This window comes from Panulirus ornatus, chromosome 20 (assembly GCF_036320965.1).
Source record: "Panulirus ornatus isolate Po-2019 chromosome 20, ASM3632096v1, whole genome shotgun sequence".
Classification (NCBI taxonomy): domain Eukaryota; kingdom Metazoa; phylum Arthropoda; class Malacostraca; order Decapoda; family Palinuridae; genus Panulirus; species Panulirus ornatus.
The window spans coordinates 15445589-15472379 of NC_092243.1; the positions used below are offsets into that span (position 1 = coordinate 15445589).

General features: G+C 37.4%; 2 protein-coding genes across 11 annotated transcripts in view; both read right to left on the bottom strand.

Moving 5' to 3' along the window:
* The window catches only part of LOC139755721 (uncharacterized), a 35364-nt gene extending 23695 nt beyond the window's left edge, over nucleotides 1–11669 (bottom strand). Inside the window, exon 1 of the mRNA XM_071674358.1 lies at nucleotides 11666–11669. Coding sequence (XP_071530459.1) covers nucleotides 11666–11669 — 4 coding nt within the window. The remainder of the gene's footprint in view (nucleotides 1–11665) is intronic.
* The window catches only part of alpha-Catr (alpha-catenin related), a 975683-nt gene continuing 954454 nt past the window's right edge, over nucleotides 5563–26791 (bottom strand). For 6 of the 10 annotated variants that reach the window (XM_071674729.1, XM_071674728.1, XM_071674727.1 and 3 more), the window contains one exon: nucleotides 25401–26763. In XM_071674729.1, the coding sequence (XP_071530830.1) occupies nucleotides 26095–26763 (669 nt within the window). In that variant the 3' untranslated portion in view covers nucleotides 25401–26094. Of the gene's footprint in view, nucleotides 23875–24008; nucleotides 24586–25400; nucleotides 26764–26791 lie in introns of those variants that run through there. The other 4 variants (XR_011714220.1, XM_071674732.1, XM_071674734.1 and 1 more) reach the window with 4 other exon arrangements.

The window sequence follows — 26791 nt, forward strand, 5'->3', positions numbered from 1 at the left end:
CTTTCACACACTTTTCCAAACTCAGTCACCAACCTCTGCAGTTTCTTAGACAAATCAGCCACTAGATATGTATCATCAGCAAACAACAACTGGCCCACTTCCCATGCCCTCTCATCCACAACAAACTGCATACTCTCCCCTCTCCAAAACAACTGCATTTACCAACCTGAAAGGGGGAGATGCTATTTCCTCTGTGTGTGTGTGTGTGTGTGTGTGTGTGTGTGTGTGTGTGTGTGGGGGGGGGGGGGGGGGGGGGGGGGGGTAGCAACAGGAATGGAAGAAGGCAAGCAGGTATGAATATGTACATGTGTATATATGTATATGTCCATGTATGTATATGTCCATGTATGGGCTTTTGTGTATATATATATATATATATATGTGTATATGATTGGTCGGGCCATTCTTCGTCTGTTTCCTGGTGCTACCTCACTGATGCGGGAAACAGCCATTAAGTATGAAAATTATAAATATATGTATATATAGCATGTAGCATTTATGGATCTGGAGAAGGCATATGATAGAGTTGATAGAGATGCTCTGTGGAAGGTATTAAGAATATATGGTGTGGGAGGCAAGTTGTTAGAAGCAGTGAAAAGTTTTTATCGAGGATGTAAGGCATGTGTACGTGTAGGTAGAGAGGAAAGTGATTAGTTCTCAGTGAATGTAGGTTTGCGGCAGGGGTGTGTGATGTCTCCATGGTTGTTTAATTTGTTTATGGATGGGGTTGTTAGGGAGGTAAATGCAAGAGTTTTGGAAAGAGGGGCAAGTATGAAGTCTGTTGGGGATGAGAGAGCTTGGGAAGTGAGTCAGTTGTTGTTCGCTGATGATACAGCGCTGGTGGCTGATTCATGTGAGAAACTGCAGAAGCTGGTGACTGAGTTTGGTAAAGTGTGTGGAAGAAGAAAGTTAAGAGTAAATGTGAATAAGAGCAAGGTTATTAGGTATAGTAGGGTTGAGGGTCAAGTCAATTGGGAGGTGAGTTTGAATGGAGAAAAACTGGAGGAAGTGAAGTGTTTTAGATATCTGGGAGTGGATCTGGCAGCGGATGGAACCATGGAAGCGGAAGTGGATCATAGGGTGGGGGAGGGGGCGAAAATTCTGGGGGCCTTGAAGAATGTGTGGAAGTCGAGAACATTATCTCGGAAAGCAAAAATGGGTATGTTTGAAGGAATAGTGGTTCCAACAATGTTGTATGGTTGCGAGGCGTGGGCTATGGATAGAGTTGTGCGCAGGAGGATGGATGTGCTGGAAATGAGATGTTTGAGGACAATGTGTGGTGTGAGGTGGTTTGATCGAGTGAGTAACGTAAGGGTAAGAGAGATGTGTGGAAATAAAAAGAGCGTGGTTGAGAGAGCAGAAGAGGGTGTTTTGAAGTGGTTTGGGCACATGGAGAGAATGAGTGAGGAAAGATTGACCAAGAGGATATATGTGTCGGAGGTGGAGGGAACGAGGAGAAGAGGGAGACCAAATTGGAGGTGGAAAGATGGAGTGAAAAAGATTTTGTGTGATCGGGGCCTGAACATGCAGGAGGGTGAAAGGAGGGCAAGGAATAGAGTGAATTGGAGCGATGTGGTATACCGGGGTTGACGTGCTGTCAGTGGATTGAATCAAGGCATGTGAAGCGTCTGGGGTAAACCATGGAAAGCTGTGTAGGTATGTATATTTGCGTGTGTGGACGTATGTATATACATGTGTATGGGGGGGGTTGGGCCATTTCTTTCGTCTGTTTCCTTGCGCTACCTCGCAAACGCGGGAGACAGCGACAAAGTATAATAAAAAAAAAAAAAATAATGTATATATATCATATGCTTTTTACAGATCCATAAATACCACATACAGGAATAGAAGAAGGCAAGCAAGTATGAGTATGGGCTTTTGTGTATATATATGTGGATATATATGTGTATATGATTGGTTGGGCCATTCTCCATATGCTTCCTGGTGCTACCTCACTGACGCAAGAAACAGTCATTAAGTATGATAAATGTGAATATATCATATGCTTTCTCCAGATCCATATATGTTACATACAAATCCAGCTGCTTTCCTAATTATTTCTCACATACATTTTTCAAAGCAAACACTTGATCCACACATCCTCTACCGCTTCTGAAACTACACTGCTCTTCCCCAATCTGATGCACTGTACATGCCTTCATCCTCTCAATCAATACCCTTCCATATAATTTCCCACGAATACTCAACAAACTTATGCCTCTGTAGTATTAACACTCACTTTTATCCCCTTTGCATTTGTACAGTGACACTATGCGTGCATTCTGCCAATCCTTAGGCACTTCACCATAGTCCATACATACATTGAATATCCTTACCAACCAATCAACAACACAGTCACCTCCTTTTTTAATAAATTCCATGGCAATACCATCCAAACCTACCGCCTTGCTGGATTTCATCTGCAAAGCTTTCACTACCTCTTCTATCTTTACCAAACCATTCTCCCTGACCCTCTCTTTTAGCACACCACCCTAACCAAAACACCCTATATCTGCCACTGCATCATCAGACACATTCAACAAAAAAATCTTCAAAATACTCACTCCATCTCCTTCTCACTTCATCACTACTTGTTATTATCTCGCCGCTTGCCCCCTTCACTGATGTTTCCATTTGTTCTCTTTCACACTCAATCTCTATCTGTCATGTGTAATGCACTGAAACCATAGCTCCCTTTCCACATCCAGGCCCCATACACATTTCCGTGATTTATGCCAAACACTTCACATGCCCTGGTTCAGTCCACTGACAGCATGTTGACCCCGATATATGACATCATTCTAATTCACTCTATTCCTTGCATGCCTTTCACCCTCCTGTATGTAATAATAATAATAATAATAATAATAATATTCATTTATTTATTATACTTGATCTCCACTTCCTGCATCAGAAGGGTAGTGCCAGGAAACAAAGAATGGCCCATCCACTCATATACTTATATATATACATAAACGCCCACACACGCACATATATATGCATATACATATACTTGTACACATTTACTTGCATGCCTTCATCCATTCCTATCATTACCCTGTCCCACAGGAAACAGCATTGCTTCCCTCTGCTTCAGCAAGATAGTGCCAGAAAAACAGACAAAAAGGCTGCATTCATTCACACTCAGTCTCTAGCTGATGATGATGATGATCACACTAGTCTGTTATGAAAGTTATGAAGGTGAAATCGCACTTAGTAGGAGTTCATATAATTCTGTTTAACGTAATTTTTCTATACATTTGGCATGACATGTTTCGTTGAGACAGTTCACTTCATCGGGTGCCAATACTTAATAAAGTTATGTAAATCTCAACGTCACAATAGAAGTACCGTCCAGCATCTATCAAATTAGACAACACACTGGCTTGATTGACAGTAACTGTAAAGGGAAAAGTGGTTAAGGAGGGTTACATGGCGGGGGTTGACCTGGGTAGCTAGGTGTCATGGATCACTTTTCTTATATTTCAATTTTTTGACAATCCTCTCCTAATGATTTGGTTAATAATAGGATGGGCTTTAAAGTTTCCGAGGGATAAAGTATAGTTCTTAGTTTTGGCAATTAAGACAGATTCAATGAGACTGTAGGGGGCATAATTAGCAGAAGGGTATAGAATAACTGGATTTTCAAGGTCTACAGGGTGATCTGTGTTTTTTGCTTTTTTTCAGTTTTTGTTGTCTCTTATGTTTTCCTTCATATGTCTTCGGTACATGTCTCCTATGGCCATGGTATATGGTGGTATGTTTGTTTGTATATATATATTTTTATGCATGTTGATGTGAGCTTTAAAGTGCAATGTGCAGACACAAATATGTGGTTTTATTTACTTGTATGTTTCTGTATATTCTAATGTCTGTGTTTGCAGTTGCACATGCATTTTCACATATATATTTTCCATGTACACAGCATACATATTTGCTTGTGTGCCTGTGATGTATTCTGACATGTGTTGGTGTGTATATATATTCCATGTCTATTTGGTGTTTTTTATAATTATGTGCAATAGCGTGTGGTTGTGCGTTTCCATTATTTTTTGTGTATGTCTGTGCATGTCTTGTATTTTAATGTTGATATTTGTCTGTACATTTAGTTGTGTGTTTGTGCATCTGCTTCCTTGTTATTATGTGTGCACATCTATATGTGTTTATGCATGTAATCAAAATCTGATCTTTATTTGTACATGTACTTTTGTGCTGGAGAAGTGTTTGTACATATGTAATATGGTGTTGTGCACATTTCTTATAATGTGAAGTGATTTTGTCTTTACAGGTGTGCATGTATATTTGTTCTCATGTTCTGATTATGTGCTTGTTTGTGTGAAAAAGCATTTGTGTGCATTCACAATTTTCTGTGTCATTGTGCAGCAGCATGTTTGTGTTTTAACAAAGTTTTGGTGTATAAGTATATAGTTTGGCAGTGTGCTTTGGTGTGTATATGTATGTTGGCTTGCACATGTGTGAACTTTTCTGTACATGTGTTTTTGTAAGTGATTGTGCATGTGATTACTATATGTGAGTTGTGGGTAGAGAGATTTACACTCATGTTGCCCTGTCTCAACCTCATATATATGTATCATGTTTTTAGTCTCATGTATGTATGCACATAGCCTGGCCTAAGCCACATACTCCTTTACTGATCAACCCTGAAGGAAGGATGAACACCTGGGTTGGGTGTAAGCTGACTGCTGTACCGAAGATATGAATCCATGCAAATCTGACCCTGGTATGACCAAGGCTGACTCATGGTCAGTAATGTTAACACTAGTGTGTGTGTGTGTGTGTGTGTGTGTGTGTGTGTGCTTTCATGCATATTTGTTACAAATGCATATACTGCTATGTATGTTCTGTTACAGTTAAAAGTCCCAAGACACACTTGATTGAAGTTGTAATGAGTTCTCTGTTTAAGTGGGTGGAGATGGAAGGTCTTCTACAACTTCCATTATCTGAAAACTGTCTGCTGTATTAAAAGCTAGGGTCATTAGCATCTACAACTTTGATGTAGCATGTTCTAGAACTTCAGGCTTCTGGTGTGTCACAAGACTTTATCCACAACATTACATAATGTACAATATGCATATGCATGAGTGTTTGCTTGCTTGTGTTCACTGTTTACTAAATCAGAGTGAATTTTATTTAAACAAGTAGGTCACCTCTTTACAAAAGTGTTATATTAACAGTGGACAGCTGGGTGTTTGAAGAATGATAAAGGGATAGGAACATACAAGCTTACTCATTAGGCAGACTTCACTTTCAGTGCATTTTCACATATCATTAATGTTGCATAGGGAAGAATATTGGACACAATCCACTCATGACTTGCTGCCACTTTCCCTTGCAATATATATCTAATGAGTGTTAGATGAAGCTTAGAACATGCCTAATGATAGTTCACACATTTTGTGTAGACCACTGCAGAGCAATTTGAGAAAAAGCATGAAATATTGGACTGAAACCAATATAAGGTCATTTGAAATATGAAGATAATCATATATGATGATCAATGCAAAATGTTTCAACTTAGCATTGAGAAGTTGGTGTTTCTCCAGTGCCAGTAACAATAACATATTAGCTCTTTACTCACTTGATAATTAGCTCATATAAATTAAGTGTAACTGGTGTGGGAGACAGTGAACAGGTGAGCTAAGATTGAGACATTGGTGAAATATCGATTTAATAAGGCATGGGAGAAACACCGTAGTTAACTGCCTGTATTGGACATCAGTATATGATCTATCTTGTAAATACGGTTGTATGTGTAATGTAGAATCATTTGTTCTTATAGAAAAGCAAGAGATTACTCAATAATTTCATCCTATCCTAGCAGTGTTGAAGTATAACTTCTCAATGTAAGTTGTAAAAGACTGAAGCATATAGCTTCCTTTACCAAAACCTAATCTTTACAATCCAGGAAATGTAATCAGTCTTGTTCTTGCAAAACTGCTATATATTTGATTTAAACATCCAATTCCCTAAGCTTTGAATTATATCTGCCATGTGATAGCAAGTGAACCATCTTAAAATATATGACTAAGTCATTCATAATAAAAATATAATTTACTGCATAATTTCCTACAAAAATATAGTAAACTAAATGAATTGCTATACACACAAGCTTTTAAATATATGCCCATGTTCTCTGTGATTATTATGTTTCCAAAAGTAATGCAGTTTTGCTTCAGCAAGATTGTTATCATTTACCATCAAACTTCAGCAAGATATATAATGGGAAAGGGCACTAATAAGGGAACAGTACACAACACGTCTAGAAAAGTCCACTGACATCAGTTTCTAGGCATGCAAGGTTCACAGCAACTTATTTCAAACTCCCACAAGTGAAAATTTTAATGCAACACTTAATTCTAACAACCAATCTCAGAAATACAGAGCCATACTTGTATCCCATTTGGCCTCATCTTCTACAGACATGGATCAGTGCATAACCTTACTCTCTCTCAAGCACACTACAAGCACAAACATTGGAGATTAGAATTCTTTGCCACCACTTGAGAGCCCATACAAACTAAGAGAACCTAATGCTCTTTCTGTATTCATGTGACTGATGAAGACTACCACTAATGAGGTAAAAATTTCTTGTAATACTCCAATGCTTCTAGTTAACAGTCCATAGGTTATGCTTTACATCATACACTAAGTTTTCTTAAAAACATGGTCTTCTATGGTGTGTCTTTTGTTGATGTGTTACTACACTCAAGGGATTCACAAATATTCCATCCCCAGACTCTTCTCTTTGGATCATGCAATAAATATATCTACGAAAAATATAACTTTGCATTTCAACAATAACATGAAAAGAATTAGGTATTGCTGTTTTGCGTATATGAAAAGTACTCATATTCAAATAGTTTTAAGATTAAGCTTATTCAAGTTGCAAGTTCATGGGGTAAAAGCAGGTAACTGGAACTGTACTATATAAATCAATAACAATATCTTAACAAATGTGTTAAACTGAGGATATAGATATGTTGCTGGGAATGTAATGTTTACATAAAAATATGATACATACCCAATATCTGTTTGATTCTAATCATATAGTTACATTTAGATAACAGTGAAATATGCTCAAATGTGCCGCATGTTACCACAGGTCCACACAAATTATATTGCAAGAATTGATAGCAAATGTTACAACTAACATTAAACCTAGCAAGCAGTAGTAGCATGAGTTTTATATTCACAGCTGCTTGTAAACAGGCATTTTATAAAAAAAGAATCATCTTTTGCCTGTCAACAGACAACTTAAATTTCCCATTACCTTCTTTTATTTCAAACATTGCACAACCATTCCTCTACAATTATGCTTTGATTGCAAAGAAATCATGACTTCAGGATCTTTACATGTGGTCAATTACCATGAATCCCATTTTATAAAGTTCTAACATCCTTATACCACATAGTAATGACTGTAATGCTTCTCTCATTGAACAAATTCTGTATTTATCTTCCAGAAAATTTATGAATTTTGTTGAATAGTTATGGCACTTCAGATTAAAATATGACAATGGGACTCAAGTGCATTTGACCCATGGAGCACAATCCTTGTCTGACTGCAGTGACATTACCAACTTAATGCACATTATGGCTTGAGGTATGAGTGAACACACAATGGTGAATTATTCAAGCTGCTTCAGTAATAAGCAAGCAGTTTTGTAGGTCACTGCAGTATATGGAATCTCTGCCCACCACCTAGCCTTTGTAGCAAGCAAACAGATAAAATGTGCTATCTGTCAGAACATTAAGTAATCAATAGATTGATAAAATTTAGCTATAACACATATATGATACTTTAAAGAATCATTGTTTTATACAAAAAGGCTATGGATTTGGATATGCAATGGAAATACTGCAAAACTATGCAAACAATACTTTTGCCAAATATATTTGAATCTATAAGAATTTATAACTTCAGAATTAACCAATTTCTAGGGAGTAAGAACATAAAGTTGAGCCCAAAAACATGACTGCTTATTTTGTAATACAATAGTTTTCTATAAAATCAAGTTGAACTGAAAGAATGTAAAAGAAAAAAAATTGCATTAGTTTACCTCATCAGTAATTGTCATTGCATTATTTCCAGAAAGATTCCCACTCACCTTGTTACAGTATTCTTTTAGTCCAATAACATCACGTTTGGCCATACACACAGACCTTGGAAAGCAATTCCTTAGCTTGGATATTATCTAAGGTTAATTTCTTTTCATCAGGTCATGTATAGTTTGCAGCTTTGAAAAATTGCTTTGTAAGTAGACCCCTATTTTGCATCATAAATCATGATAGTGCCAACATGGTAAAGAGAAATGAAACAATATTCATAATAGTATTCATGCATTACCTCTCTACAAGAAAAAAGTGAAAATAAACTTAAAAGATTATTTTTTGCTTTAATTGGCATTTGTTTTGCACTTCCACATCTGCAACTGATATACATTTAGCTGTGAAATGTCATAATATACAGAAATGCCCTGCTTTATGTTTACCATTGTATTTTTTTGGCAAATATGTTCATGAAAAAATAATGATGTAATGCAGACAAAAAAGTTCTAAAAATTGCATGTGGCAAAAGCAAACAATCACTGTGGCAAGCTATCTAGTGGCAGCATCCACCAAGGCAGGCAGTCTGACACACAGTGTCATAGTGGTGATACAACCCACATTCTTTTGTTACAATATTGTATATAACCGACTCATACCCATTTCTACAGCTATGAGTAGAAAGCACCAGAGTGAATCCTGTGCTTCTTGCAAGAAATATGGGGTAAGCATTAAATTGGAGGTAGTATTAAATATTTTGAGGTGCTTTCACACTGGTGAAAGTGGAGCTGAAATGAACCAGAGTTCTTGGCTTGTCCACTATAACAATAGAAACAGTTTGTGAGAATGTAGGTGAGATATGTTCCTCAAAATTTTACCCATTTAAGTGCAATGAATATTACTTGCATTAAAGGTAAAGTTATAGAGAACATGAAATGAATCTCGAATGCCTGAAATGAAAATCATGCTCTCTTAAGTGGGATGAAAATCATTTGCATGAGATTGAAGCTTTGGAGATTTGGAGCAAATATTAAATGCATGGAATGAAAATCAGGATCAACATAATCCAGTAAGTACAATGGTTATTCACCACAAAGCTGAGTATATGGTCTAAGGAATAGATATGTTGGAAGTTCAGAAAGTGATGCATTTATGGCTAATCTTGGCTCGTTTGTATGTGTTAAGAAGTGTAGTGGTTTGCAGAACACTAAAGTGAATGGTGAGTTACAAGTGCAGATAGGGATGCAGCAAAGGAGTATCTGGACTTATCAAAGACTATTACTGAAGATGATAGCTACACACATCACTGAAAGTTCATTGTTGATAAGATGGCTTTACTGGAAGTGCATGCCAAGTAGAACATTTACTTCCAGAAGAGAGAATACCATGCCTGAGTTCAAGGTAGCCAAAGATTGCCTGGATTTTCTGCTAGGTGGGAACACTGCAGGAGAGTTTGACCCTTTGTGGTGTATCACTCCAAGACATCCTGGGCTATAAAGAAACAACCTAGAAAAATCTCCCTGTTGGTTGGTCCTTGAACAAGAAATCCGGAATAATAATAGGAATTATTCAGGAATAGATTAATTCTTATTTCTACCTGGTGTGAAGGATTATTATGTAAAGAACAACTTAACACACAAGGCATTGCTTATCTTTGACAATGTCCCTGGTAATATTACTAGACTCTGCCTGCTTGTGATTATACCACAAATTAAGTGTTACCTTTGGTGAGGTTGTATCATCAACAATGAACAAAAAGGAGTACAATCTTGTTAAGGAATTCCTCATAACCTTGAGGCTGCAGGGGCTGTATAAAAGGGGTCCTGAGGTTATATGATTTATAAAATTAATGCCCCTGGTTATCCTCTCAACCTGGACAACCTTTCCGAACATATTTACGTAAATTTTCTGCTTCCTAACATGACATGGTTGCTGCAGCCAATATCAGGGAATTATAGCCATACATGGGGCTTAATATTTGCATTGCACCCTCTCCCACTGCATCAGGGAAATATGGTCACAATAAGCATACCAAAAGAAACTTTTGAGAGTTATAACATGAAAGCCATCAACAGTGTAAAAAAGTCATGGTTGGAAGTTGCATCTGTGAAAATGAATGGCATGTAGCAAAAATTTGGTCTCAGTATATAACCTAGTTTTGAGGCTTTGAGGAAGTAGTTCTATTTTTCACCATGATGTTGTCAGATTTGCAAAACTTGTGGGAGTGGACAGTACAGAAGAGGACATAATGTTGTTTGAGCACCATAAGGAAGATATGGAAATGTGTAGAAAAAAAATCCTAAATTGTTAAATGTCTGGATGAAGCAGCAAAATATTTCATTGAAGGTGTTCCAAACAGAAAAAGATATATATTCAGCAAGTAAATACACGATGTTGCAGCCTATAATAGGAAGCTGTAACACCAGAAAAAGTGGGAAAATGGACAGCAATCACGATGAGTTCCTCAAACATCCATCCATTTTTTGCATAACTCCCCTGTACCTGGTAGCCTTGACATGCAAGATCCTCCAGTTTGGGTAAGTGTTATTTATATATTATACATAAATTCAAACTTCTTAAGCTAAAACTGGGGATGACTCTTCCACGAACACCCCTTCCTAGAGGTTGAAATGCTTGGCCAAATAAGAGTCCACAAAGAAATGAAACAGATGGCGGGTTGGTGTAAAACAATAAAGAACAGAAGAACAAAGAATTTTAATCATTTTCAGTTTTATTCACAAAACCATCACCATCATTTATAGTCCTTTTGTTACAGTAGCCAAGGCCTAACTAGCCACAAATATCCTCTACTAGTACTCCATGAAACAAGACAAAACCACAATTAATATTAAAGACAATAAAAGAGATATCTGGTAAACTACTTACTAGTACATAAAAGTAAATATGGTAAATACATATTCATTATTAAAATTTTGCTGGTTTGTCTTGTGTTTCTTGGAGGATTAGTACAAAGATGTTCGGCCATTAAGTGGCATTGGTGCCAGCATGAAGAACTGCAGATGAAGGGTTTATTTATAAGAGCATATTATGTGATGCTAATGCCTCACATGTGTACCATGTAAACACTGTACACAGGCTTTAACTTCTTGTAATTCATTGACTTAATCTAGTATGTGATGAATGATGCATGAGTTAACATGTATGTGTATTGTGATGAGTGAAAATGGTTGCGGTAGAATTGATAAAAGATAATCTATGTTTATCTTCGAAAGCTTATCAATAGTTTTACTGTAATGTTATTGAAACACTGCTTACTTGAGTTATTAATGGAGAACTGTACTTCAAGAAAATAGCAGGCCTGTACTTATGGAGGAATTGCTCCTTTAGGGGAAGCAGTGTTCCTTGGCAGGAAGCAAAGGAAGTGCACGCTTTCACTGACAGCAAGTTTTGCCATAGTACACCTGTGATTTAGCTTCAGGCCAGTACATGCATTATCTTTTTTGTTCTCACTTAAGTCACATTGTAATGAAACTGATATTCCAAAGTGTCTATGATCAAGATTGTGAGGTTTGGTTGATGACCTAGAACCAATGGAACTACTAGCAGATATAATCTTACATTTACCAACCACACTTACCCATGCTGATAAGGATATTGTTTCACTTTCACCATGATACATGTAAGACATGGGTACTGTTTCATGTATATCAATAATGCAAGTGTTTATTTCACCTATAACAGCATAAGGGAGTGCCTTCTGCTGAATGAAACTTGCCATCCTCCATGATAAATCCTGGATATGGATAAATGTTTCAAGTGATATAATTGCTTACAATTGTAAATGGTTTATTCTTGTGTCTGAGTTCTATTGTTTAATTAGTAAGCACCTCTCTCATTCACTTCAGTATTCGTAAGCCCTTGAAAAACTTAGGTTGACTATTAAATGAGACTTATGGTAAGATATTTTGGCCAAAAATCTTGGGTCAACAGTCACTTGCAAAATGCCATTTGCTTGATAATGTACAGTATGATTAACCCGGGACCCCTTTCTAAGAAAGAGTATTGGTGTTGCCTAGGAATTTCTTTCCAGAAGCTCCTGTGCTACTTTCAGTGGCAGGGAAATGATGAACTCCTTTAGAGTTAGAAGTTCTTTGACATGACTGTAATCCCATTGATACAGCCTCTCTAGAGATGACTTTTCACTCGCAGTGTAACCTCATGCAGGTAGAAATAAAAAGAGTATGGTTGAGAGAGCCTGATTATCATGAAAAAATGGTAAAGGATTGAATAGAAAAAAATGTGATGTCATGTAAAGAATATTAAGAATATAGGAGAAAGAGTTTAAAGTACTTTTAGTAAAAGAGACTAATATATAGGAGAATTTAGGCAAATTAAGATGCAACAAGAAAACTAAGTGAATAAGGAATAATCTGGCAAAACAGGGACATGCAAAGAGATATAGATTGATACATAAAGGAATGATGAAAAGAATCATATCACAGCTATAGGCATTAAGAAAGTAGACAGAAATAGCAGGTAGATGTAGTAGGTAGGAACATTAGGTAGGAGTAGTGGTTTGGAATATTAGGTAGGAGTAAGAGTTTGGAACATTAGACAGGAGCATTAGGCAGGCACATTAGGTATTAGTTGTCAGTACTAGCATTAGGCAGGAGCCTCTGCAAACATAATGCTAAAGTTGCCCTCTGCCAATGGCCTGTTAAGGATACAGCACTAAAGGCTACGAAGCGGCACTGGAGTGCACTAGTTATGGAGACCGTATTGCCGTGGCCAACCCCTTGAAGGAATTCCAGGGGGAAACAGGTGTCAGAGATATAGATAGATAGGTAGATAGATAGATAGACAGAGATAGATAGATAGATAGATAGAAGAGTCAAGATGCAAAGCTGGGTGGTGATAGAAAGGATTTGAAAAATCACAAGTTGGACTGGTACGACTCAACAATAGGAATTCATGTAAGATTGTGGTTCTTTGGATCAGATATAAACAGTTGACAGTGTTGGTTAATTAAATATAAAAAGAATGTATGTAAAACATTTACCAATCTACAAAAAGTGTAAAACATTATTAATAATACACCTATGGAATGTCTTAACAGTGCATCACGATGGGCAAAGTTAATGTAATAGATGTAGGACTTCATGCCAAGTCCTTTGAAGTTGGATTATGAGATGTGCATACATCTGATCCACTCAATTATGAGGATATTCATGACCATGATAATAATAATGATAATAATGTGTGGAAGGAGAGAATGCTATCTCAGAGAGCAAAAATGGGTTTGTTTGAATGAATAGTAGTTCCAACAAGGTTATATGGTTGTGAGGCATGGGCTACAGATAGGGTTGTACAGAGGAGGGTGGATGTGTTGGAAATGAAATGTTTGAGGACAATATGTGGTGTGCGGTGGTAGTAAGGGTAAGTGAGATGTGTGGAAATAGAAAGAGAGAGCAGAAGAGGGTGTGTTGAAATGGATTGGACATATGAAGAGAATGAGTGAGGAAAGATTGACAAAGAGGATATATGTGTCAGAGTTGAAGGGAACAAGGAGAAGCGGGATACCAAATTGGAGGTGGAAGGATGGAGTGAAAGAGATTTTGAGCAATCAGGGCCTGAACATACAGGAGAGTGAGAGGTGAGAATTGGAATGATGTGATATCAGGGTCAACGTGCTGTTAATGGGGTGAACCAGAGCATGTGAAGCATCTGGGGTAAACCATGGAAAGGCATGTGGGGCCTGGATGTGGATAGGGAACGGTGGTTTTGGTGCAATACACATGACAGCTTGAGACTGAGTGTGAATGAATGTGGCCTTTTTTGTCTATTTTCCTAGCACTACCTCACTGAAGTGGGGTAGTGACAAGAATGGATGAAGGCAAGTATGAATATGTACATGTGTATATATATGTATATGTCTGTTTGTGTGTATGTATATGTTCATAGGTATATGTATATGTGCTTGTACTGGCATTTTTATGTATATATACATGTATATGAGTGGATGGGTCATTCTTCATCTCTTTCCTGGCGCTACCTCGCTGACTGGGGAAATAGCGATTAGGGGATAGGGGAGAAAGAATACTTCCCATGCATTCCTCATGTGTCGTAGAAGGTGACTAAAGGGGACAGGAGCGGGGGGCTAGAAACCCTCCCCTCCTTGTATTTCAACTTTCTAAAAGGGGAAACAGAAGAAAGAGTCATGCGGGGAGTGCTCATCCTCCTCGAAGGCTCAGATTGGTCTAAATGTGTGTGGATGTAACCAAGATGAGAAAAAAGGAGAGATAGGTAGAATGCTTGAGGAATGGAACCTGGATGTTTTGGCTCTGAGTGAAACAAAGCTCAAGGGTAAAGGGGAAGAGTAGTTTGGGAATGTCTTGGGAGTAAAGTCAGGGGTTAGTGAGAGGATGAGAGCAAGGGAAGGAGTAGCACTACTCCTGAAGCAGGAGTGGTGGGAGTATGTGATAGCGTGTAAGAAAGTAAACTGTAGATTGATATGGGTAAAACTGAAAGTGGATGGAGAGTGATGGGTAATTATTGGTGCATATACACCTGGGCATGAGAAGAAAGATCATGAGAGGTAAGTGTTTTGGAAGCAGCTGAGTGAGCGTGTTAGTAGTTTTGATGCACAAAACCGGGTTATGGTGATGGGTGATTTGAATGCAAAGGTGAGTAATGTGGCAGTTGAGGGGATAAATCGGTGTACATGGGGTGTTCAGTGTTGTAAATGGAAATGGTGAAGAGCTTGTAGATTTATGTGCTGAAAAAGGACTGGTGATTGGGAATACCTGGTTTAAAAAGAGAGATATACATAAGTATACATATGTAAGTAGGAGAGATGGCCACAGAGCATTATTGGATTATGTGTTAATTGATAGGCGCGTGAAAGAGAGACTTTTGGATGTTAATGTGCTGAGAGGTGCAACTGGAGGGATGTCTGATCATTATCTTGTAGGGGCAAAGGTGAAGATTTGTAGAGGTTTTCAGAAAAGAAGAGAGAATGTTGGGGTGAAGAGAGTGGTGAGAGTAAGTGTGCTTGGGAAGGAGACTTGTGTGAGGAAGTACCAGGAGAGACTGAGTTCAGAAAGGAAAAAGGTGAGAACAAAGGATGTAAGGGGAGTGGGGGAGGAATGGGATGTATTTAGGGAAGCAGTGGTGGCTTGTGTAAAAGATGCTTGTGGCATGAGAAGCATGGGAGGTGGGCAGATTAGAAAGGGTAGTGAGTGGTGGGATGAAGAAGTAAGATTATTAGTGAAAGAAAAAGAGAGGCATTTGGATGATTTTTGCAGGGAAATAATGCAAATGAGTGGGAGATGTATAAAAGAAAGAGGCAGGAGGTCAAGAGAAAGGTGCAAGAGGTGAAAAAGAGGACAAATGAGAGTTGGGGTAAGAGAGTATCATTAAATTTTGGGGAGAATAAAAAGATGTTTTGGAAGGAAGTAAATAAAGTGCAAGGGAATAAAGACAAGAGAACAAATGGGAACATCAGTGAAGGAGGCTAATGGGGAGGTGATAACAAGTAGTGGTGATGTGAGAAGGAGATGGAGTGAGTATTTTGAAGGTTTGTTGGATATGTTTGATGACAGAGTGGCAGATATAGGGTGTTTTGGTCGGGGTGGTGTGCAAAATGAGAGGGTTAGGGAGAATGATTTGGTAAACAGAGAAGAGGTAGTAAAAGCTTTGCAGAAGATGAAAGCCAGCAAGGCAGTGGGTTTGGATGGTATTGCAGTGGAATTTTTTTAAAAAAGGGGGTGACTGTACTGTTGACTGGTTGGTAAGATTATTTAATGTATGTATGACTCATGGTGAGGTACCTGAGGATTGGCAGAATGCTTGCATAGTGCCATTGTACTAAGGCAAAGGGGATAAAAGTGAGTGCTCAAATTACAGAGGTATAAGTTTGTTGAGTATTCCTGGGAAATTATATGGGAGGGTATTGATTGAGAGGGTGAAAGCATGTACAGAGCATCAGATTGGGGAAGAGCAGTGTGGTTTCAGAAGTGGTAGAGGATGTGTGGATCAGGTGTTTGCTTTGAAGAATGAATGTGAAAAATACCCAGAAAAGGAAATGGATTTGTATGTAGCATTTATGGATGTGGAGAAGGCATATGATAGAGTTGATAGAGATGCTCTGTGGAAGGTATTAAGAATATATGGTGTGGGAGGCAAGTTGTTAGAAGCCGTGAAAAGTTTTCATCGAGGATGTAAAGCATGTGCACATGTAGGAAGAGAGGAAAGAGATTGGTTCTCAGTGAATGTTGGTTTGTGGCAGGGGTGCATGATGTCTCCATGGTTGTTTAATTTGTTTATGGATGGGTTTGTTTGGGAGGTGATTGCAAGAGTTTTGGAAAGAGGGGCAAGTATGAACTCTGTTATGGATGAGAGAGCTTGGGGAGTGAGTCAGTTGCTGTTCGCTGATGATACAGCGCTGGTGGCTGATTCGGGTGAGAAACTGCAGAAGCTGGTGACTGAGTCTGGTAAATTGTGTGAAAGAAGAAAGCTGAGTAAATGTGAATAAGAGCAAGGTTATTAGGTACACTAGGGTTGAGGGTCAAGTCAATTGGGAGGTAAGTTTGAATGGAGAAAAACTGGAGGAAGTGAAGTGTTATCTATCTGAAGTTATATACTAAAGTTATATCTAATCTGGGAGTGGATTTGGCAGTGGATGGAACCATGGAAGTGGAAGTGAATCATAGGGTGGGGGAAGGGGGTGAAAGTTCTGGGAGCTTTGAAGAATGTGTGGAAGCTGAGAACGTTATCTTGGAAAGCAAAAATGGGTATGTTTGAAGGAATAGTGGTTCCAACAATGATATATGGTTGGGAGGCGTGTGCTATAGATAGAGTTGTGCAGAGGAGGGTGGATGTGCTGGAAATGAGATGTTTGAGGACAATATGTGGTATGAGGTGGTTTGATCGAGTAAGTAATGAAAGGGTAAGAGAGATGTGTGGTTATAAAAAGAGTGTGGCTGAGAGAGCAGAAGAGGGTGTTTTGAAATGGTTTGGTCACATAGAGAGAATGACTGAGGAAAGATTGACAAAGAAGATATATGTGTCAGAGGTGGAGAGAAAGAGAAGTGGAAGACCAAATTGGAGGTGGAAGGATGGAGTGAAAAAGATTTTGAGCGATCGAGGCCTGAACTTACAGGAGGGTGAAAGGCGTGCAAGGAATAGAGTGAATTGGAACGATGTAGTATATCAGGGTTGATATGCTGTCAATGGATTGAACCAGGGCATGTGAAGTGTCTGGAGTAAACCATGGAAAGTGTTGTGGGTCCTGGATGTGCAAACGGAGCTGTGGTTTCGGTGCATTACACATAACAGCTAGAGACTGAATGTGAATGAATGTGGCCTTTGTTGTCTTTTCCTGGTGCTACCTCGCGTGTGTGGGGGGAGGAGGGTGCCATTCATGTGTGGCAGGGTGGCGATAGGAATGGATGAAGGCAGCAAGTATGAGTATGTACATGTGTATATATGTATATGTCTGTGTATGTATATGTTGAAATGTATAGGCATGTATTTGTGTGTGTGTGGGCATGTATGTTTATGCATGTATGTGGGTGGGTTGGGCCAAACTTTTGTCTGTTTCCTTGCACTACCTTGCTAATGCGGGAGACAGCAACAAAGTTAAATAATATATAAATAAATGATGATAATAATAGTGGTTCCAACAGTGTTATACGGTTGCAAGGCATGGGCTTAGTTAGGGTTGAGCAGAGGAGTGTGGATGTGTAGGAAATGAAATGTTTGAGGACAACATGTGGTGTGGTTTGAGTAAGTAATGAAAGGGTAAGAGAGATGTGTGGTAATAAAGAGAGTGTGGTTGACAGAGCAGAAGAGGGTGTGTTGAAATGGTTTGGACACATGGAGAGAATGAGTGAGGAAAGACTGACTAAGAGGATATATGTATCACAGGTGGAGGGAAGAAGAAGTGGGAGACCAAATTGGAGGTGGAAGGATAGAGTGAAAAATATTTTGAGTGATCGGGGCTTGAACATACAGGAGGATGAAAGACATGCAAGGAATAGAGTGAAATGAAACGATGTTGTATACCTTGGTCGACGTCCTGTCAATGGATTGAATTAGGGCATGTGAGGCATGTGGGGTAAACCATGGAAAGGTCTGTGGGGTCTGGATGTGGAAAGGGGGCTGTGGTTTTGGTGCATTATACAAGACAGCTAGAGACTGAGTGGGAATGAATGTGGCTTTTTTTGTCTGTTCCTGGCACTGCCTAGTTGGGGGGGATGCTATTTTGTGTGTGGTGGGGTGGCGACAGGAATGGATGAAGGCAGCTATTATGGATGTGTACATCTGTATAGATGTGTATGTATATGTATGTATACATCGAAATGTATATTTATGTGTGTGTGTGTGGGTGTTAATGTATATACATGTGTACGTGGGTGGGTTGGGCCATTCCTCGTTCGTTTCCTTGCGCTACCTCGTTAACGTGGGAGATGGTGGTTAAGTATAGTAAATATAAGATAAGTATATAATGATAATAATAACATACTCTGCATATAATGCAGATAAGGGAAACTATGGAAAGGTCCACTGGGGGTTGTAGTTTTGGTGCATTACACATGAGAGATAGAGAATGAAATGGAGACAATGCAATCTTTCTCCATCTGCTCCTAATGCTACCTTACTAATGCAGGAAATAGGAAAATTTTTAAATATATGTCGTATATGGGGGTGACATGATGTCAGTGGGTTGAACCAAAGTATATGGAACACTTAAGGAAAACAAAGGAGTAGTCTGTTAGATATGTGAGGTAGTATGTACAGGTTTCAGTGCATCATACACAGCAGTTAGAAAGTGGATTTAAGAAAATTGCAATTGATCTATTCCTGTTATTCCCTAATTAAGGCTAAAAACAGTAAACAAGTATGAAAAATAGTAATAATTATAACCATGATTATTATAATAACTCATCTTTGGGGTTAGTAGAGAAAGAATACTGCCCACATATTCCCTGCATGTAGTAGGGGACTAAAAGGGATGAGAGAAGGGGCTGGAAATCCTCCCCTCCTGTTATACTTTTCCAAGAGAAGGAACAGAGAAGGGGGCCAATTGAGGAATTCTTTCCCTCTAAGGCTTAGTCATCTGTTCTTGACGCTACCTTGGAAATGGTGAATATGTATTAAAGAATAATAATAATGATTAAAATAATAATAATAGCAGACCATAATGATAATAGTTATAAAAAAACAATATATCTCAGGGGATAGGGTGAAAAGAATACTTTCCACATTATCCCTGCGTGTCGTACAAGGCGACTAAAAGGGAAGGGAGCAGGGGGGTGGAATTCCTCCCCTCCAGTTTTTAGTTTTCCAAGAGAAGGAACAGAGAAGTGGGTCAAGGGAAGATTTTCTCCCTAAGGATCAGTCCTCTTTTCTTAATGCAACCTTGCTAATGCAGGAAATGGAATATATATGAAAAAAACAACAATAATAATAATATAACAAAAGAAAATGATACTTTTAATCTCCCTGGTTGTTTAATGTATACTGTGCCTGGATGATGAGAGAGGTTATGGTTTGCAATGTGAATATTGGTAAAGAAGTAAGGAATGTAAAAAATGATAGATGAGGTAAGAGTTATAAGTTAAAAAGTATGGGTAACAGTAAATTCAGCAAAGTAAGTAACAACATGAAAATGAGTAGAATAGACAAATGTCATACTACAAAAAATACACAGTATTTAGAACTTTCAGGATAGATATTATTCTGATATCATGTAAACTCATGGAACGTACAAGAACAATGAAAGACTCATAAAATGTGGCAACACATACTATTTTGTGCCAATAAAAAATGGACCAGTAAAAGCAATTAGTCTTGTAAAATTGAGATAACACTTTTGTTTTTCAAAAAGTATGTCATATTCAGTGTGTGTAGACAGAATGAGGAATTAGAAAAAATATATTGTGAAAATCATTCATAAAGAAAAAGATTGAGCAGTGCAATGATATGAACTACTGAAAAGAACTGAGGGGGGAGATTAACTGGAAGTGTTTGCTTGTTGACTGAGATGACAGGCAACAGATATGTATATAAATCTAATGTAAGAGGGAAGAATTAAATGAATGAGCTAATGTACATGGATGACTCAGTGGAAAAGTGTAAGACTGCAGTATGAAGAGATCTTGCAAGAGCCACCCTGCTGTTTCGCAGAGTGACTATGACTTAATGCACAATTTTCAGTTTTGTTGTCAAATTTTCAAATACTCTTCTTAAGTATGAAAAATATTGTTCCACCACAAAGTACTAGATTGTATTCTAAATAATAGTTTACCGCAAATAAAGTTCGTACCAATTAATGCACATACGATACAAATATCTCAGAGTAACTTTTCCTATTAGGTATGCTGTTATTTTCCATTCCAAGCAGGAAGGAGTACGTACTTTAAGCCACTATATATCTCTAAATATGCAAGTCCAAAATCTAACAATAAAACTGAAAACAATAGGTAGTTATTCTACAAGCTAACTGAACTATCATCTGGTTGAAATCATGCCAAATGTTTATACTACAAATAGGTACCGACATGAAAAGAACAATGGCTACCTCAACATGTCATAAGCAAATTATTGAGGTAAAAGCAGAGGGGAAAAAATGAAATGAAGACCTTGAGGTTGTATGGCTGACCACTTATATGGTCTGAGGAAGAAATATATACATATTGAAAAAAGGAGGCCATACAGAGAAACATTTTCCTTTTGACACTCCTTTTTACTACCTCCATAGTAATGCTTCAGTGGGTGATTGAGGCCTTTATTCATTAAATACAGTATGTGCAAAGCAGGTAGTAGGATATATATTTAAATCATTAGTTTTCCTAAAAATCTTTCATATAAAATACATAAAGGCAGTAATATTGATATTCCCAAAATAAAAATAAATATGCTACAGTAAATGATCCTAGACATTGAAAATTATGATTGCCAGAACTCTGTGTATCAAGGCAATGATCTTCATCAAAAGTACACCTTAAATTTCTTATATCCTGGTACAAACTATTCTATTCCATTCTAGCAGATATACACAGCTTGGTACAAAATTTACATGTATGAAGTAACACTCAAATCACCCACTGTTCATTTACTCTATTTTTCTACAATCTTTGCACATCATTTCTACCCTCCAGTGTTCAAAAGTAGCCTTGCCTTTAGTAAATATAAGGGTGATGTGTTTAAATATTACTTTTTCTTTCAGGTAATCATAACATTGATTTATCTATACTGACTGCCAGCAGTAAAGCATATCCCTCCCCTTCTTAAATCTATCTTGTTAAAAATGATTACTACTTAGGCTAGGCTGTTCCTTCAGTCTTTATCACAGAACAATGCTTCAGTGTAGGAGAGTGAGAACTTAACAATCTGCATTACAGTACAATTAAACCATGTTAACTTGACCTCAGTTCATACTCCAGCATGTCATTCTTATACATCCACACCATCTAGATGTCATTCAGATTACCATACAGCTGGATGTCAAGGACATCATATTTTGGATTACAGTTCTGGTAAGCATAGCCCAGATCATCAAGGCATTGATGTACCATATTCCTATCGACATGTCAAACCATTATAGCTGAGTGTACAATAAAGGTCCAATCTGTTCATTTGTACAGTATAATACATCCCTAGAGAGGTACAAATCAACAAGGTTTTCCAGTGTAACCCTGTTTTCTTGGAATGACTAGTCAGCAGCAACAGTTAAATTAATGTAAATACATTTTGTACAGATTCCTAAAGAATATCAACAAATATAGTGACTTAGCTAGTCGTGTATTACCCTGAAAAATCTCACCTACTACAACAATATATCAACTATGGATTCACTCACATATCTTGGAAGGGTTGAACCTAAGGAAAGCAGATATCTTTCTTGAGGAGAGATACTACTAGTAATCAAATATCAAATATCAATGTCCATGGCATAGTAAATCTTTTATAACAGATTACTTGCAAGAAAATGTGATTTCCTTAGTTTTCAATACCTACACATGGACCCTTCCAACAATACTTGAATTTATTGAATATTTTGAGCAAATAAGTCCTCTTTATCAAAATGGCATAAGAAGCCGTTAGGTTTGAAGCAAGCAACTGAATCGAAGATTAATGATAATTGAAGAATGTTAGTTTTTAGTTCCACTTAAAAAATTAGGATTATATATCTACATAAGCACACTAATGCAGCTCAAAAATATAATCTTTGGGATCAGGCCATATTCCTTAACATTGCCAAGTCAAAATATGGATCATCTACCTTTCCAATTCAACTGTAAAATACTTTTACATGGTAGAAAATATTTACAAACTGTGATATGTAAAAATTAAATTCATAATGTAAAAAGGTAAGTAGGGGAGATGTTATAACCAGAAGGTATCATAACTGACTGATACACCCACAACTCTCTTGAGCTAACTTATGAGGCAGCTAAGAAGGATTTCAGGATACAGCCGACTGGCTTTCAATTTAGACCAGTCTCTACTCCTCTGAAAAGGCTTACAAAACAGTTTTATTAAGAGTGCAGTATTGCATTACCTACACTGTACTAATGCACACTACAACAGATGAGAGCTAGTCAGATTTAACCCAAATTCTATTACATGTACTGTGAACAAGTTTGTTGTGAATCTACTGAGCTGACCTCATCTCCTGAATACTATCTAGTCACTGGTGAAATTAAGTGGTCCATATAACTTGATCATAAAGATGCAGAAATTTGTCAGAGTATTTCAATAAATCAATTTTATATAGTTCTGTGGTGACAATGGTCCATTCAAGGCAGTGTTATACCCATTGCCATATACTGACAAAGCAGAGTTAGGAAATGCAGCCCTTAATGTCTTTGATTTCATAAGCTCTGAACTAACTAACAGAGCAACAAAGAACCATGCCATCTCTCCTTATTAGTTCTTATTGCCATTTATCCAGGAGAGAGAATTGTTGTAGCTGTTATTCCCAAAATCAAACCAATATCATCTCAAACATCACTTTAATACTTACTTTTAATATAGGCCTGTATATTTATCATGATTTTTTCATTTCAAATGTACTTAGTACATTCTTAGGAAATAAGGTTTGATCCTTAAAAAACATTACACTTATTTGCTCTTCATCTGTTTTTCTGCTGAGAAAGCTATTTTTGTTCCTATCAAAAATCATTAACCTGAGTCTACTGAACTTCTAACATTAATTTTGCTGTTTTCATTAATAAAATCTAATTAATAATCTACAAGAAGAAGGGGGCAGAGAAAACATAATTGCCTGTTTTCAACCAATAAGGAATTCCTCTACATAATGAGGGAAAAATTTTGATGTCAATCTTTATTTTAAATGTCAGCATTAGAGAAAAAATTGGAGTGTCCATATAGAATCTTCTTTGTGCTTATGAAGACTTATGAGTGAAAAGATTTAAAAACTCCCCATTGTGATGAATGTGATAAGCACTGGTTTAGCACCAAAGGGAGAACAATAAAAGTATGTGGAAGCATATTACAGTCTTAATAACAATCAATCAATAATCTCAACAATGTTAACAGAACCAAACTGGGATAGCCATGATGCCTCTCTGCCCACCTCCTCCAATGGCCCGTTCGGGGTCTTCTCCCTAAAATTTAGAAGAGAAGGAAGGAGACACGTGTGCGACGTGCATCTCCCTTGCCCCGCCGGGCCATTCCGAATTGTCACATGTTTCCTTCCGACCCTGATCCTCCACCCGTGGCAGAATTATTGCCTGAGCCAGAAACATCTTCTCCATCTGATCGGTATGGGGAGTTCCCTCTTCCTCTTGGGCTTAAGCCACGGAAATCCAAATTGTACTGTGGAGAGGACAAAAATATCAATCTTTGTATCTAATATGATAATAATATTGATAAAAATGAAAATGATAATAATGACATTAATAATCACCATCGTCATCATGGATATCAATTCTAAATTGATGTCGAATTAATCAATGATGGAGATGAAACACTTCATTATCATGTATAAATATTTATGAACAGACATAAGCTGGAATACAAAATACAAAATATAAAGACCATTTCATCATGCTAATAATAATGTTACAAAATGTTAATTTCAAGAAACTGTAAACAGTTTTCAATGCATACACCATACAATATAAAAACAATTTCAAACTAATAGCACTACGAGTAGTTTCATATCAATTTTGTATTGTTAACTTGTATCAACTTGCATTTAGCACAAAACTCAACTGCTCAACATTAAAATACAGTATATTAAATGGCAAGTAATTCACAGTTGGCTTATGTAGTAAAACTGCGTTAACTGTGACATAAGTTGTGGGGAGAAGTATGCATACCTGTAAGGGTTATTGAAGCAAGCTGCTTAAAATGTACACTACATTTTACCTAAAAATATCTTACAATTATTCTGCAACATTATTGAACTATTTACTTGAGTGTAAAACCAGTTGCAGTCTAGCAGATCAGTAGACTCTCTGGATGTTGGGGTGATCATCCCCAGTTTGAAGACAGAGTCAGTGGATCATTATCACCATACACCCACTGTAACAGAACACTGAAACATGCATTTTTGAAAAAAACATGCAGGCATACAGTCACATGATTCATGCAAGCAGTGGTTACCAACATGCGATAAATTATGAGAATAGCACAATAATACCAAGACATACAATGTTGGTTTTTTTATTTCTTGTTTGTATAATATCAAACATTTGCCAAATATATGAACTTGCTTCTCCTACTTTTGGAAAAACTTTAGCAAGATTTTGTATTCTCTATACATAGTGTCTTCTTATTTTTTCTCTACCTACTAAAGCATATTTTCTCTGCTGCAAGCAGATCGTTACATAATGGTGTTTACAAATATACAAATGAGTTTTTATATCTCTAAACATTCAGCTGTGGGATACTTACCAGTAACTGTGTGAACATTTACTCAAGAGTTTAAGTTGGTTTAGCTATTACCAAAATGATGTTTTTACCTGCTTGCACTAAGAAATATGTAATTAAAAGTGCAGATACGACATAGGTGCTTAAGAATTAAGAGGAAAATGATCAAGATAGACTGAGTAATAAAAATAGATAGGAAAGTAAGTCATCTCCTCCATACACTACTTCTGAAGGGTATCGCTGCTGTAATAGTTGTACACTATTTTTCTTAGGTGACTGTCTAAACCAACATCATAGCCAAGGAGTAACTTGAGATGTCAACACTTACGAAGAATACTGTTGAAGACTCTGGATTCATGCTCAGTGAAGAGGAATACTGTACTCATTAAATTCAGTAAATCAGGATACTGTATACTCTTAAGGACAAGGATTTGGAATTTAGTTGAACAAAAAAGTAAATCTAAAGAAAAGGTTTCTGACATTTTATTTTTTCTAAAAGTGGGACAAGGGTATGAACAGTTATCAATATAAATAAGTGACCATATTACTTCTATATTCAAGTGATACGGACAATACACGTATAAAAATAAATCTGACTGATGAATCAACAAATGCAAATAAACTATCTAGTAACAGACACCTATGTAATTTATTCAACGTATAAAGAAATATTTCTCCTCATTTTAACTACTACAACTAACTTTTCGCATATAGTATTATCAAACAAAATTCTAAAGTCTGAATTTTACATCTCTACCTGTGCCTAGGAATCCTATGCCCTATTCACTCTATTAACATCTTTACAGCTACTCAAGTACTGCCTAAACTATGCCATACCAACCATTCCAAATAGCTATCCTAATAAGCTTGAAACTTTAGATCTATTGGATCTGAATGTGAAATGAGGTAGTAAAATACCATTTATGAAATGTTCTTTTGATGCTGTTGTGAATGTATTACATTCTGCTGACAGAACGATTTCTCTGTACATTGAGTTAGGTGTCTAACTGGAAGCATTTATGGGTTCATTTTAAAGAGCAATTTACTCCAATACCACCAATAATATACTATGGAAAAAATTATTTCAGTCAGTTGTTACCATAAAAATAAAAAAATCACTTTTTTAATAGATTTTACAAAATTGTACATTTTCTTATCTGTCTATTCAAATACATTTAGAGGTTTATTAAGCTGTAGTCTATTGAAAGTGTTATGATCTTGATAATAATTCTGATTATTACTGTTAACATTTTTCAAATTTGAAACAGGATATGATGGATCCCACTGTTGGAAAACAGGACTGTTTGGCTCTATATAACTGATAGGTACTGATGGCAACACAGGGGACTGTTGCTGCTGTAGACCTGAGTAGTGAAGGTTCAGGTACTGGAGTGTTGGAGAAGTATATGGTGAAGGGGAGGACAGAGCAAAATACTTCAGCCAATCCGGAGAGTTTGGGCTGACTGTTGGAGAAAGAGAAGACAGGGGAGACAGTTGTGACACTAATGGATAGGGTGTGGGTGGGGTTATATGTTGCTGGAGTGCTGGGACTGGTGACAACTGAGGATGAAATGATGGTACAGTAGTTGACAGCTGTGTCAAGTGTTGCGCTGGTGAAAGCGGTGATGGGTGGTGTATGTGCATAGCAGTAGCTGTCATCACTGGAGCTTGTGATGGTGGGAGGGTTGACACCAGAGTAGGATGTTTTGGTGAAATAGGTAACATCAGAGGATGTGGCATTGAAGGTACCTGGCCAGTGTTGCCCTGACTTGATGCCCGAACTTCATCCAATGTAGGGAGTTCCAGTCGCTCAGGGAGACGCAGCTCATACTTGGGGCGCAACCAAACATGACAACCA